At 43.9% G+C, this 15,585-nt stretch overlaps 2 protein-coding genes across 4 annotated transcripts; both read right to left on the bottom strand.

Annotated features, from left to right (window-relative positions):
• Positions 1–3,909: 3,909 nt before the first annotated feature.
• LOC127311481 (large ribosomal subunit protein eL29z) lies at positions 3,910–5,320 on the bottom strand. 2 transcript variants are annotated; one of them, XM_051341914.2, is made up of 3 exons: positions 5,211–5,320; positions 4,986–5,114; positions 3,910–4,144 (listed from the first exon to the last, which is right to left on the bottom strand). In XM_051341914.2, exons 2-3 carry the CDS (start codon positions 5,085–5,087, stop codon positions 4,067–4,069), a joined length of 180 nt encoding a protein of 59 aa, XP_051197874.1. In that variant the 5' UTR covers positions 5,088–5,114; positions 5,211–5,320; the 3' UTR covers positions 3,910–4,066. The 2 variants fall into 2 exon arrangements, with proteins under 2 accessions (XP_051197874.1, XP_051197883.1); XM_051341923.2 differs by having other exon boundaries at positions 4,986–5,111; positions 5,211–5,289.
• A 1,495-nt stretch (positions 5,321–6,815) lies between these two features.
• Positions 6,816–15,049, bottom strand: LOC127311466 (cation-chloride cotransporter 1). Of its 2 annotated transcripts, none has more exons than XM_051341895.2 (14): positions 14,466–15,049; positions 14,108–14,292; positions 13,062–13,208; positions 12,810–12,888; positions 12,332–12,426; positions 11,847–11,961; positions 11,514–11,614; positions 10,944–11,005; positions 10,369–10,617; positions 10,172–10,286; positions 9,368–9,562; positions 8,603–9,003; positions 8,144–8,305; positions 6,816–8,049 (listed from the first exon to the last, which is right to left on the bottom strand). In XM_051341895.2, exons 2-14 carry the CDS (start codon positions 14,281–14,283, stop codon positions 6,950–6,952), a joined length of 2,997 nt encoding a protein of 998 aa, XP_051197855.1. In that variant the 5' UTR covers positions 14,284–14,292; positions 14,466–15,049; the 3' UTR covers positions 6,816–6,949. The 2 variants fall into 2 exon arrangements, with proteins under 2 accessions (XP_051197855.1, XP_051197862.1); XM_051341902.2 differs by having other exon boundaries at positions 12,332–12,423.
• Between the last annotated feature and the right edge of the window lie 536 nt (positions 15,050–15,585).

Genomic DNA, 15,585 nt, shown 5'->3' with positions numbered 1-15,585 from the left:
TAGGAGCGTAATGGGACTTCTCCGGAGGGTGCAGCGGTGGTGGGTCATCCTCATTTTTTTGGTGATCTACTGGTGTCGGCACTTGTTTCTCTTACCTTTCTTTGCATTTTCTTTTGGGCTTAGTTGTGATGTTACCCTAGCGTTCTCGATGTATCAGTGGTTGCTATATTAATATAGCGGGGCAAAAGCCTATTTTGAGGAGAAACTCACCAGGACGTTGCATGCTCTTGAGGCGGCTGTCATGTCACACTCCACGAAAAGATATGCGTTGTTCAGGGTGGAGCCTCGACCCCTCATCAACGCCACCAAGTTAGGAAACCAGCAATTAGAAACCCTAGATATATAATCCAACAAAAATAAATGGAAACCAAAACAAAGAGAGAAAATTAGAGCCTTGACCACGCGTCGCTCCGCTCGAGCGAAGAGCGGAGCGATGCGGAGGAACCCTAGCACACCACGGGCTTGATCTTGTTTGTCGGTTCTCCTCTCCCAATACCACCAGCCTTGCCTTGGTAGCGGCAGCCACGACATCTAGAGGCGGTGCGGGGAGGGGTCGCGCTGGACGCGGGGCTAGGAGGCTCCTCTCTCTCAGCGGTGTGGCGCGGGGCGACAATGGGACTTCAGCGGCGGCGAGCCAATTGGTTACGGGTACAGGTGGAGCACGACGTGGGCCTGGAAAGGGGAAGAAGCTAGTTTCTGGGCGGCCTCGGTGGCATTGCGGTGGCTAGCTGCTTCTTCGACCGATGGGGCGGGCTAAGGCACTGGCCTGGGCAACAACGACGGCTCATCAGGGCAGGCAAGCCAGGGCAACGGCCCCGAAAATGCATTGGCGGATGCCGGCAAGCAGATCCCTGGAGTGGGACCTGCATGAAGGCCACAGATTTGGCTTTCGGGCCTGATCCGGTGGTCTCTGTGGTGACTGCGGTAGGCCACTGCATGAGGCAGGCTGGTTGGGGCGCATCTGCTTCGTCCGGCAAATGCAGATCCGTGGTGATGGTAGTGTGCCGTGGAAGAGGATGACGACATGGCGGCGGCGTGTTGGTGGCCGCTGGATGTGTGACGATGTTTCTTCGTGGAGTGAGGTGCTGCTTTGGACGCCGCTTCGAGGAGTATGTTGGTCGACAGCAGAGAAGTGTGTCACGTTTTGCTATGCTCGGCGGCCTTGGGCCTTCTCGGGTGTTCCTTGCCTAGCGAGCCTTTCTCTCTAAAAGGAGTAGATCGAGGTGAAAGCTCTTCCCTAATCCTTGGGTCGGTGCCGATGATGGCGGCATCTACGGACGTCGTTTCCCTCCTTGGAGGCATCATCGTGTTGCGCATTTCTCTCGAGTTGTGGTCAGTGGGAGCAGGGGTAGCGGCTCTAGATGGTGGTTGAGTGTCGAGGCGGCCTCAAGATTCATGGCAGAGAGAAGCTTCATGGGGCGGAGCAGCAGCTCACATTTCTTGGGTGAGAATCTTGTGTCGCGAGTTCAACGAGATTGTCGGATCAGTCGACGCGCCTTAGAGGAGGCGGCGGCCCCGGATGCTGCCACAACGGCAGTGGTCTGCGAGTGGTTTATCATGTGCATCTTGGGTTCCGGGTGGATTCGTGTGGTGTCGTGGCTCAAGTGCGAGCGGTGGTAAATCTGGAAGGCGATCCTGGAAGGTGGTGTTAATTGTTCGCCTTGCGTGGCAAAGCAGCTGGATGTTGGGCGGCGGCCCCGAAGCTTTAGCAGTGTTGAGGGCTCCTCATAGGGTCAGCTTCTTCACCTACGTTTGAGCCTCTCGTGCCTGCTCCTTTCATAACAGCCACAATGGCTTCTCTCCAGCGGTGGTGAATGGTGTTTATTTACGGAGAGGGTTTTTTCGAGTTTAAGTTTTGTTGTTCCTGGGTGTTGGTCTTAGCCCGTGGCAAGTGGAGTGTAGGTGTGACCCGTGGTGTTGGCAGTCCTGTATGGTTTTAGCCTGGTTTCCTGCTAACTACATGAACACATTTATCTTAATTAATGGATAAGTTAAACTTTTATCTTTGTTTATAAAAACAGAGAGAGAAAAACAAGTGAGCTGAGATTTAGACACATCAATTGTTGATTTTCATGCAATCCTATGAGGAACCAACTCACCAGGAACATTCCAATCATTTATATTTCTTTTTACCGTCCTCTACCCGTTCTGATATTTTCCATACTCTCTAGTACTCGAGGCTAGGACTATGATCAACCGTAGAAACAGTGCATAACATGCTTCAAAAGCGAGCCATTATATCTATACTTCATTTTAGTGATCCTCAGTGACCACAATAGATGGTGGGTATCCTATATAGGCAGAATGTATGGGTCATGGCTCTTGTTGATGCTAGTATAGGCTGTCCAGGAGGAAGCAATGGATGTGGTAGACAAAAACCTGTTTTAATTTACCCTACGTTTTGCCTTTAATCAAAAAAAGTCAAAGTTTCTAAAATTTGATCAAAGATATAGCAAAAAAATCAACATCTATAATCTATAATACATAATATAAAAATACATTTCAAGATGATTATAATGGTACTAATTTTATATTTTATATATTAATATATTCTTCTATATTTGTAGTCAACCTTTTTAAATTTTGAATCTACTAAATCTAGAACGCAAGGTTGTGAACAGAGGAGTATCTAGTCCCAGATGTCAGAAGAAGTTATGCAAAAATCATTACAAACTTAAATCTCGGGAAAGTACATTACAAACTTGTCTTAGAATGATCAAAAGAAAAGGTAAAAATAGTCCTTGATCAGGTAGGTCTAAGAGTATCTTCAGTCGCATCCCCAAAGCAATATGGGGCGCGTCAGACAAAAAAACGTTCTCAGCCGCGTTCTCCAAAGCCGTTTTTGTCCGACGCTCCCGATACGTTGTCCGGCGCCCGAGCCCGTCCCCGCTACACAGGGGACGCTCCGGGAACGCCTGACACACGGAAAAGCGAGACGAGGTGTGGTGGGACAGCGGCACAGGAAAAATTCGTCCCCTCTCCCACCAAATCGTGCCTCTTCCGCCGCGCATTTCTGCCATCCAACACATTTGACCTATCCCACCGATTCGTTTCTCCCTCCTGCTGTCGCTATGTTTTTCCTCCCGCCGCCACCTTCTTCCAATCCATGGCGCCGCCGACTGCACCCAAAAAAATGGCCAAGAAAGCGGGCAAGAACCCGTCGGACAATGGGACGAAAGGGGTCAAAGGCGCCCTTCACGAAGCCGCGAAAGGCTGGACCGATGATCAGTTGCATCAAAACTGTCTGCGCCGGAACATGTCGACGGCAGAGCGAAAAGGACAGAGGGCGACACAGCTGGAGAAGAAGGCGTTGGCAGCGCGCACGCACCAGCAAGTGTTGGCCAGGTGTATCGCTGCCACCAACACGAGTCCATGGAGTACGACGGTGCCAGGGTATATTCCGGGAGTGCTGTCCCCATCCATCCAGGTTCTACAACGACGGCTCCTCGGCCACTCCCAGGTGCATGAGACCAAACTTGGCGCCGCACTATCAGGATACGCTGCCGCACAGCAGCTTCAATCCCAACGCCCTCTTCTACTTCCAGCATACAAGCTAGGACCTGGTCTGGACTCTGGAGGACACCCCGTTCACTGGCCGCACAGACCCGCTCGAATTTGACAGCGCCGATGTACAAACTTATCTTAGAATGATCAACAGAGAAGGTAAAAATATTTCTTGATCAGGTAGGTCTGGATGTAGAACACATCGGCACTGATGACTGCAAACTCATGATAGATAAAAAAAACAACAATTCACGACCAGAAACTTAGAAATAGATTATACCCAGTTCAATCTAATGAGCAGACCATGAGAATCACAGGACACTAACTTGTAATAATCACACACAAAAATGATCGCCAAAAAACCGGTGCAGGCAGAAACGGCAGGACCACACATAGATAAAGCAATTATCACAAAGCTGCAAATAGCATTTCCAATCCAACAGCATGACAAAACTTAGGTACCAACATAGATATCCTTGATCATACAGAACATTGATTGAAGTTCAAATTGGATTATCCTAGCGATACAGGAGACATATCGATCACCAGTAACTCGTCCAGCTTAGTCCTGAACCTCCTCACCACCCTTCTTGTTGTGCTTCCTGGAGTACCTCAGGTTCCTCAGGAACTTCGGGTCCATCTGCACGCAAAAAGTGAATATGCACAGGTTAGTATTCATGAACCAACAATCATCAAACATAAGCCAAGACTCGTTGAAAATATCTGAGTGAATAAACCTCTGCAGTTAAAACAGTCCTGGCACATGGTAAGTTACAGATGATGCATCAAAATAAAATGCAGACTACTCGAAGGGTCATGTTTTCTATTAATGAGGAAAGGATACTGGTGAAACACAAGCTAAAAATTATTGGTACGAAATTGAATGACCTAATATAATATACAAACTGAAAGAACTAGTCGAAGGGTACAAACATGATAAACTGAGAGTGTAAGCAATATGGATCATCCTATAACCACATTCGTATCCTGAGGCTATTCGTGCACGACAATGAGAAGTAACAGCAGCTCTCGTATCACATCTCGGCACTAAGAAAAAATAGAGCACGAAATTAAATGTTATGTCCTAGCTATTTGCACATATTACAGCCTCATCCAAACAATTCGGACATATTTTCATCCAAGCAATTTCGAAATAGCCCTACAAACAGAACCAAACACTCATCCCTGGGAAGTGCAGTAACAACCGATTGTGACATGCCCTAGGATACAACGTATGCATATTACAGAGTCTACACCCAATGTCAGATTTAGTTTTACAATTTAACTTGTCCTTAGTAGCATCGCATTTCTAGCACGCCTAATTATATTAGCAGGTGAAGAAATTAGCAAATCTACGAAACAGATGCCCCGAAACAATGAACAATGATAGAGCCGCAAATACGAACTTGCAAGTACCGAATCACAGACGAGAGGATAGTTTCAGATCTAGGGGAATCGCTAGCAAAGCAGGAGGAACGTACCCCCTTGGTGGAGGCCTGGCGCTGGCGCTTGGGCTTCTTGATGCCGTTCCTGTGCGCCTTGTACGACTGGTTGTGCGCCGTGTGGTTCTTCGACTTGGCCATCTCCGATCCCTTCTGCTGCTGCTGCTCCTGCGAATCACAGGACGAACGCAAAAGATTCAGAGGAGGGATGAGATGGGGCGCGAGGAAGACGGTAGGAGAAGCGCAGGGATTCGTGTTTCTCACCGGTGCTTGGGGGTTCGGCGGCGGCGGAGGAAGGGTTAGGGTTTGGAGCCATGGCCTCCGTCGAGGCTGCTTTTATAGAGACGAGAGAGGCTGGTCTTCCAAAGCCCGTGTATGGATGGGCCGAGGGTTCCAATCCATTCCAGGCCCACTGTCTGTGGGCCTGGTCTAGTAACTAAAGTACTACATTCTTTTTTTTTGCGAGAACATTCAGCCCAAGTCCATATCGTTAGTTCCCCGCATTTTTGAACTCTAAAAAAAAACCTGCATTTGTTTTCTCGAAGAAAGTCTCATTACATTTTGAAATAATTTCCTTTTCTAGCAACTTTGAGTGATGTAACGCTCTGACACTGTACACACTTGAAATGAACGCAATGGCCAATACACATACACGCTAACCAAACGTCGAGGCACAGAGGAGTACATTCAGAACACATTTCCGTCCTCCACACATTCAGAACAGACGATGGTGATGATTTTTGAGGATGTGCCAATACTACTAGACTACACTGCAAACTCAAATGCCCAATCCCATCAGGAACTCCTGATAAACTCTGGTTCTCTACCCAACTGTCGTCAAACAAACTCTACTGCAATGGTATCCCCATCCATGGAATGGCGGCGAGGCCAACCGGCAGTTGCTTAGTTGCACGGCGACGTCAATCAGTCAATCACACACCAACTTGGTGGAGCTTTTAGTAACCGTTTCACTGAATTATACCCCAACACAGTTTGACCTTGACCGCCAGCTTCCATTCAAACGTTCCACTATTCTTTGTAGATAATACGTATAACAATGATTTGCTAGGGCAGCCATCATAGCAATTGCAAACCACAAATTGTAAGATCAAATCTCAGAGGAAGTAAAATTCAGAATATGACCGCCTTGGCATTAATACTCTGGCTAGTGAATCCGACCTGGTAGAAAGCATCATTCTTAAACAAAACTGTAACTATGCCTCGGTAAAATAGCACGGCAACCTATCATCTCAATGAGAACAATGAGCGCTAAGCCTAGCCGCCTAGAAGAGTACACCTGTTCAAACAGATAAGCATACTGGGAACTTATCGCAGTGCCACAATAAATACATGTAATAACAGGATAAAACATTAAACATTACATATATCTCAAAACATAACAGGATAAAACACCTCAGTTACCCCACCAAGAGTTCACGCTAATAAATTCATGAGAAGTATACATTCGACATAAACTTCAGACACCTGTCCAGAGGACAACAGCAGCGTGATGTATGATATGTCTTGATAGTGTCAAAATCATAAAAAAAAAAAAAAAAAAAAAAAAAAAAAAACCATCGTATCAGCTAATGTTTCACATGTATCCACAGAAATGCTTTGACATCTGGCCTTAACAAAATGTTCGCTAATTATAAAAACCCCGACCATGTTTTCTGCGGCATTTGCTCTTCCATGGAGGCATCAACTGGCAAAAATAAGATCACTATTGCTACTATTTTGTGTTTCTAAACTGCTAAGTATGGTGGACATGGGTACAAAATTCGTAATGTATCAAGTATTCATCTGTCGTGCCCAAGAAAAGAATGAAGATACTACAATTCAGGCACCTAGAGAATACAGCCCAGAGCATCTCATCTCAAGGTAGCCTTCAAGGGGAGGGCTTCAAACTTCAGGCACTGAATCTGCACAGATCTGCGTGTTCATTCTGCTATGATGGTACAACAACCAACCAGAGCTCGGTGTTCCAAAAGTATTACATGTAATCATGTGAAAAATGTGACAACATCCCTTCTGTATCCCCTAACTATCAACATGCGTGGAACGTTCTCTACAAGAAGATCCATGTACTCCATGTAGAAATATGCAGGGTGATTCAGCGGTGGTGGAGGGAGACTCACTAGCACCACAGCTGCCATTCTGGAGTACCTGAGTATCGTGGAGTTTAACTTCAACATTGTATAGAGGAATTTATCCACCTTTTGTTCGTTCACAACCACTTGCTTCCCATGTTCCATTTGTGGCCGCCCTTCTCTTTGTGTGGTTTCTTTCATCTCGGAAAGGTATGTGCTGATCCTTCGCTGTGCACTAGCGTAAGCCTCATGGGAATCATCTGGCTGACCGCCACTGCTACTGCTCTCCAAGTGAGATTCCCATGACTTCATTGTCACAACAATGACCTCAGCATGCATCCTAAGATCATACAAGAACTTTTTGACATCAGTTTTCAGCTCTTCAGCATCAGTGTCCTCTTCAGCTATGCAAAAGACTTGGATCTTGCAGCTTTCAAAGGTCTCTTTCGTGAGCAGGAGCTGAGACAGAAGAAGCATCAATCCTCCATCTCTCACAATCCAGTAGAGGTCAATAGTCCCATACTGTCTCTGGAACTCATTAGGCCACTCATCAAGTCCCTTGACAATAACAACTGCCTTGTTAGCAATGATGCAATCATTTATTATACTCACAAATGTTGATGGTATCTCTGTCAGATTTTCACGGCGCCAGATCTCAGGGTACCGCAACACAACAATATTCGGCTTCAAGTTACCTAGCCCCATCGTCTGAACAATGCTGCGGAAGCCCTCGGCCATTGAAGGTGCTACAATGATCTCCGCAACACCCTCACAACGTTTGTACTCAATGTAGGCTTCCAGCTGATGACAGGCTGTCTTAGCATCCTCAGCCAGTTCATGATAATCACCATCAATTGTTGAGACAAATATTGACATACCGCGGCCTTTTTTCTTCATACAATTAGCAAAATCTGCAAGTTTTGGATGACAGGGGACATTTTCTGGAAGTTTACCCCAAGGGCGGCATAATATCAGAGGAATGGGGTACCAATTCTTAGGATGAACTTGGTTTGCTGCAACAAGAACAGTGAGTGTTAGAACGATGGGGGGGGGGGGTCTGTATGGTTTACTTATGACTATTTCTTTGCTATGCAAGAAGCCATATACCTCCTAACGATCTGAGACTTCGAAGTGCCAACTGAAAATATGCACTCTTGAACCCATCTCCCCAGTCTCCAGCCTTCCCTTGTATACTCACATAGTAATAGATGAGGCTTGCAAGGGCAAGTGAGATAACAGTGAAAGACCAAGAGATCAAAAACATGATAACTGAAATTTGAGAGAAAGATTCATGTAAGTGGAAAGCATTACTATGAGCACAATGAAGGGATGCATTTTAACTAGCCGTGGGCCATCAAAAAATATGAGGTAAACAATACTTAGTGCAGGTTAGGAGAAGTTCGTTGGATGAAAAGCATACATGTGAACAAAAAATTCAATAATGTCTAAATCAACTAAACATTTTAACGTACATAAATCAATATATATTCAGTAAAAGTATTACAGGCAGCTCAGGATGGATGTCATGAATGACAAAGTAAAATGCTAAAGAGTCAAAAGGCATACCAACGCAAAGCAATGCACCAACAAGTGAAAGACTCCAGTGGTGCAATTTCCATCGAGGGCGCCAACTAGGAGCATCAAGTAAGTCAAGCAGAAAGCATGACAGGTTCACACCAGCATAGCACAGCAGAAAAAACATAGTGATAGTGGGTGTGATTAAATCTAAGTTCCCGATAATAACACATCCAATACAAATTAATGCTGTGAATAAAGTTGCTGCATGAGGCTCGCCTCCTTCAGAAACCTTGAAGTAATTAAGAACTGGAAGGATGTCATCATTTGCTATCGCTGCTAGTAACCTTGGGGCCCCTGTCAAACTCTGTAACGCTGCACCTAAAGTGGACAGGATAATACCAATGTAAATCACTACTGGAGCAGGCCATGCCACTGTAGCAGTAAGAAGCCTGCAAGTATCAAGGATATTTATGAGCTTACCACAAAATAACTCGGTAATGTAGCCACTTAAGGGGCTAAGATAGAACTACACAATAGCCTACAGCCATGCTGTCAGAACAAATTTGTTTGATAAAACAATGTAGAGACAAAAACAGATTCAGCAAATATGTGCATTGTATAAAGCATGAATATTGACCATATACAGTAGATTAGTCTATAGAACTTTCTGATAGCTACAGATAAGAAACATGTTCTTCTACAAGCAATGAATCAATATTATCTACAAAGAAATTATTCAAACCCTAGAGAACACATTATCTAAAATTCTATAGTGGGGGCAATAATAACTTGCAGCATCAAAAAAACGCGTACCTATCAGTTAGAAGCTCTTCTCTTGTGGACAAGGCTCCAAATAGAAGCACAGAAAACAAGTACATAGCAGTTGTTGTAAGAGTTGCGAATAATGTTCCAATTGGTATTGAACGTTGTGTATCTTTCAGTGATGCAGATCGGTTTGAGCCAGCCATGATTCCAGTGACTGCTGGGAAAAAGAGACCTACCAAAGCACTGAAAAGTAGACAAAATACGTTGGGAGGTTGCATTTGCACAGACATAAAAAAAAATTACAAATTGCCCCGCAGGACCATAAACCTATTTTTTTCAATAATAGGGTTTGATTCATCTCCAGCCTTCAACCTCACGAGGTTAGACAACAGGTCCCTAAACTCATTCAGAACTTCTCACTTAGGCCCTTTTAAGCTTGGATTTATTCTAAAATCTATAGATATATATTTCATCCTATGATACACATGTACGAACTTATTAAGGTGTTTTCAAATATGCTTTTCTACAGGACCTAGTGCGAAGTGAATACTCTTGTAAAATGTGGTGCAAATGTGAACAAATGACACTGTGATGGGTGCGAAGTATAAATTACTCTATAAATTTCAGGACACGTTGCAATTTTATCTAGAAGAATGAATATGATTGTGAGGAAACTCATACTGCTCCTTAGCCTTGATCTTATTAAAAATAAATAGTGGGAGTGCAGTCATTGTCATGATTGCTCAAAGGGTAAAGTGAAAATTGTGTAGTGACTAGAATATCCTTGAGATTCATCATAAATTTACATGGAATGATAGAGAATTTTAAGTTTTGGAGATGTCATAAGCTTACTTGAAATTCCAATATATAGAACCATTTGGATCAGGAACTCCAGCATTGTTTGTACGTTGATATTCTGAACCCCAGTTGTCTCTGAGTGAGGTTAGACTCAACCCGGTGATCCCCTCTAGGTAGGAAAATCGAAGTTAAAATTGAACACATAAATGCATAATGATGATTATCCAATTTATAAGCAACAAGGTACTTACTTGGAGCATTGTGTCTTGGTGCAATGAAGACACCAAGATAAATGCACAGCAGTGAAAAGAGTACTGGAATTAAAAAGGCAGGTGCAACCTTATTGATGATTTTGACACCACCAAACACAATAAAACAGAGCAGTATGGTCACAATAACACCATATACTTGAAGGTCATGCAAGCTGGGTGTCGATATAGTTGCTGTGCCGGCTATTGCTGTGCCGTTTAATAGTGTATTGTTGACCACTGTTACACTCTCTGCATTATTAAAAACTATAAGTTAGTAAAATAAAAATAGAAACTAACATTACAAGTTAAGAAAGTATTAAGTGTTTGTCTACTTGTCTAGTACAGCTACGCTTCCTTTACTCACAAAAAAGGCACCCAAGATAGCAATGCAAATCAAATTAAATGGAATTAAGCCAAGTTAAATATAGGCATTCTCTAATCTCTATGCCCTAACAAAAAGGTTTGAAGTACAGGGGTCTACACATTGGAAATTTGGAAATAACTCAACATTTCTACTCATCACTCGCAAATCGCAATAAACAGAACTTCCTGACTAGTATTCACTAGTAACTTACCTTGAAACAATCCCGCAGAAGGAACGGCATCCAAAAAGGTTTCTACAGCACCCAGAACATACCTGAAATGACAGGTAAGTTGGGAGTGAGGGTTTGGGAGCAACCACCAAACATGGATACATTTCAAACTAACAAGTAATTGTACAATCTGAAATCCAATGGGCCAAAGAATTGAGAGTTTATATTTCTAATTCAGCTGTTTCTACCATTATTTCCACTCCAGACATTTTTCTTTCTAACATGATGGCTTAAATGTAGATATATTGAAAAATTATAAATAACCAGCCTTTGGAACCTCTGCAAACCAACCATTCATTGGTAGCAGGACAGGCTAATAAGTATCAAAGTATAGCACAAAAAGCTTCAATTTCACACTTATTATTCTAATATAAACCATTCCACACCTCACATACTGACTTGAACAGCTCACATGAGGCCACTCATACGATGCCAGCTTCCAAGCAGCAGGTGCAGAAATAAATATTCTCATAACTTCGTCCAGACAAGGAAAAGATAAATGAATTTTGAAAGGAGAACTATGAGTACTTGGTTATTTCAGTGTATACTCACATGGATCCAGCAACTGCATTTCCAAGAAAGAAACACAATCCAATACTAACTCCAACTTCAGGACCAAGCGCACGGCCGATGAGATAATATGGTCCACCACCCTATGGATTATACAAAATGAATATCAGCTAACTGGTATTTAAGTTTATGGAGGTAGCAGCACCAAACATCAAGCAAAGCTCTCAAAGTATTCCTGGCAATGAGTCTAGATGGACTTTAACCATAAAAATGGAATTTGACCATGTCTGGCACCAGGTTTCATATATGAAATGAAGACAATCAGCCAGCAAAAATAAGGTACATGAACTCATCACTAGCAAATGTTCAGCATACCTTCATTGCCCCATTCGTTGCAATGGCACTTAATGACAAGCCGGTTAAAAATGTACATGCACCACAGAATGACACCAAAACAAGCGACTGCCATATGCCTGCCATACCTACAATCCTACAGAAAGCAAAAAACTTATTTGTCAGTGTTGTATAACCCAAAATGAACTAGGGCTATGAAGAAAGACATGCATCACAATTTCTGAAGTACCGCTTCCAACTAGGGTAAAAAAGTGTCGAAGGTACCCAAGGGATTAATACTGCAAGAGTAATCAAATATGCCCACACAAGGATAACAGACTTTGCAGTTACTTTAACTTGGTTCTATAAGGGGGAAAGCTCATACAACTAGAAATTGAAATATTACAGGTGGCCTTATACCAAAGAATGAAAATAACTCTATGATGATCAGCATGGCAGCATGCAGAAACAAAATAGGAATGAAACATGCAGTAGCAAAAACAAGTGTGCACAATACCAATACTCACCAAGTAAAACGGATATAATAAATGATTCCCAATATATTCTGCAAGCATGGCACAAAGACCCCCATCATTGTACCGAACTTAGGTCCAGTTTCCTGCTAAACATATAAAAGCAATGGAGTAAATAATATAGTTTTTAGAAATACTCATATATTGAACTGACAAACTAAATAAACAGAAAAAGAACTGGTCAATCAAAATGAATGAAACATTCAATGAACTTTGGACATAGGCATGAAAACTCAAATGTACAAATCGGCAACCTATAGTTGAGTAAATATATTTAGGGGTGTAAAAACCGTCAATACGATAGATGAAGGCATAGCAAATGAGTTGAGTCCCAATTCTAACTGAAGTACTACTGTTTCATGTGAACTAAGTCCGAATATACTAACTCATAGTTATTCACCATTAACTAGGAAAAGAGTGATGAAGCATCAAGCCGGTGGAACTCATCCTAAATGTTGGAACCGGAGACAACCTTCAGACGTCCGATGGTAATTGCTACATCCTCCCCCTCTCTAGGACTCGAAGGAGCTTGGACCTGTTCTCCTGTCATGCTGTTCAGATTCAATCAGATGATGAAGTCACAAAGAAAAATCAATAGTTTAAATTATTTCTTTGGGGATCGCATGCTTAACATACTAGGTCAGAATAATGCATGCTTCACAAAACAACATGGCTCTCAAGTTTTTAGGTAACCTAGATAAAATGATAGAAAGATGGATCGTACCTCTTGAGGCCCAAAATATTTACAAGTGAATCAAAGCCAAAAAGCTCTAGCTTTGAATCCCTTTGAGATCCACTGGATGTAGCATGATCACTAGAATCTTCTTGCATGCTTGGATTGATAGTAAGATTAGCGCCAGGCTGAAGGTTCCTGTAATATATATATAAGAAAACGTGAGATAGTTCATAAATTTGCAGCTAGTAAGTTTGCTAATTATAATGACATCGAAATAAATAATGAAAGGAAATATGGAGAAATTATGCCTAATTATGTACCATGGAATATGCCAGAATAGTAAACGGAGCAGGGAAAGCCAGTAAGGTACAAAAAAAAGATGTGCATTCATGAAGAATATGGTAATCTAATGTCAAGTAATATCCAAACCAAACAACCAAGATCAAGAATAATACTAACTGATAGCTAAAAGGAAAAAAAAAACATTAACCGCTTCGAGTAGTGACAGGTGTGGCATCAATAGACTAGTAACACTAACTACAGAAGCTCGACATCAAATATTGATATATGGGTACATACAAAAAAAAAATCATATGACAACACAAATTCCTACTGCTCACAGCCATTCAAACTTCCTCAAGCCAAAGGAAATTACAGCATTATCACCAAATTTTGGAAGTGGAGGAGATAGCCTTACATTGCAGATATTCTAGAAACACACAAAACTTGTGCAAGTTTCACAGCCTTGCTCCTAATGCCCGGGGGCCTGAGCCCTAAATGGAAGAAGCAAGCCCAAAAGGCTATAAGCCTAAAATAGTCATGCCAGCTCTCAAACACTCCCACAACCAGTATGTAGTTAAAACTTCAGGTAACCTCCTGTCCACTACGTACTACTTCTCGTTAGCTCCAAACACCGGCAAGACTACCCTCCTAATCGGAACTAAATGCTCCATTTGGCTAAGCAAGTCATGGTCAAGACAATGCACACAAGGATACGCAGCAACTATGCTAGCAGTAATTCGCACAGAAGAGTAATCTGTACTGAACCGAAACCCTTAATACTGGGTACAAATTTGAGGCGAAGTCTGCATCACCTTGGCGGCTGGGGTGTTACGCCCGCAACGGCAGTGGCGGAGGTGGAGGAGCCGTCCATGGAGGTCATCTGGATGACGGCGCTGTCTTCCGATCCCACGGGTCGGTACCGTCGCCCGATGGGCGGCGCTGGCACCGGCAGCCCGTCCTCGGCGGCCTCGATCTCCCCATTCTCCATCCCGCGGCGCTGCGGCACGGATAAGGAGGGGGCGTGGTGAGATCTAGGTTTTGGAGTAGCTGCTGACTTGCTGGAGCGCGCGCTCACGGCTAGCCGGCGGAGCAGTGGGTGTGGATATGGATCCGAGGCGTGGTGTGGGGAGAAGGGGCGGCGCAGGCGGGGGGCGATCGTTCGAAGCTTACCGGTTTCGAGGAGGAGGTGGGCGCTGCGGCGGGAGGCCGGTCGCCGGCGGCGAGGTGACGGCGGAGGGGGGTTAACGGGGAAGGTGGGCAACGGTCGGAGCAGAGTTTTCTGAGGCAACTGGGTTCATTTTTGCGGCCAGCACCTTGAAAAGTAGTTGGTGTTGAGTTGAGGACACGGCTTGCAAAGTGCGGGATTGCTTCTCCACGAGGTTCCTGCGTGTTGACTTTTGACTTTCTACCAAATGCACTCAACTACATTTGGCCTTGGTCGATGAGCGCCGGCGAGCTGGCTGCTGCTGCTGGTCGGGTCCGACGTGGTCACGCGCGAGAGAGAGGGAGGAGGAGGAGGCCGGCGTGCCTGCGAGGAAGAGGGAGGGCCTGCTCAACCTTGGCCGACGGCGGCGAGGCGGATCTCGCGGCCTCCAATGCCGGCTCGATCTGGAACTCGCGACCGTCCACGGGAGAGGCAGGCTCGATCTGGACTCGCGTCCGTCCACGGGGTCTCGGTGATGTCAGGACCTCCGACCTCCACCCTTGAAGAGAAGCTACAGCTATGAATTTTAGACTGGAATGATAAATCTAGGCAGATAAATCTAAGATAGGAAGGCAAGACGTAGAACATGAAGGAAAGTTGACAAACAGGGATAACGTGATTTATGCTGTGTTTGGATTCACAGAATTTAGCTGTGAAATTGAATTGGACTGAAATTCCAAATCCATGGTGGAAAGGAAATGGCCTCCATTTCAATTCTGCTATTTGGATGTACAAGATATTTGTTGTTGGAATCAAAGGGTGGCACCGAATTCTAATTTACGGTTTTTTCTTATTCGAGCCTCCCATCCGCCCCTCTCACGCCTTAGTCCTTTCACCATGCATTGCATGTTAGCGCATTATCCTAGGTAAGATATAACATTATTTCAATGCATGGTTTATTATTAAGTATTGTATCTACATTAATGATTTTTTGCTACATGTATGAGTGGGCTAGGATTGTATTTTGCCTTCACGTGCAAGTCGTACAACATCATTATCTCTCTTCACGAACTACAGTGTCACATAGGCATTTTGCCTATGATCTCGTGCTAAGTGCCACCCATTATGAAAGGCTTTATAACATTG

The sequence above is a fragment of the Lolium perenne genome, chromosome 1 (genome assembly GCF_019359855.2).
Source record: "Lolium perenne isolate Kyuss_39 chromosome 1, Kyuss_2.0, whole genome shotgun sequence".
NCBI lineage: Eukaryota > Viridiplantae > Streptophyta > Magnoliopsida > Poales > Poaceae > Lolium > Lolium perenne.
The sequence above is the reverse complement of the archived record's forward strand: the minus strand, read 5'-3'. Positions and strand labels throughout refer to the sequence as shown.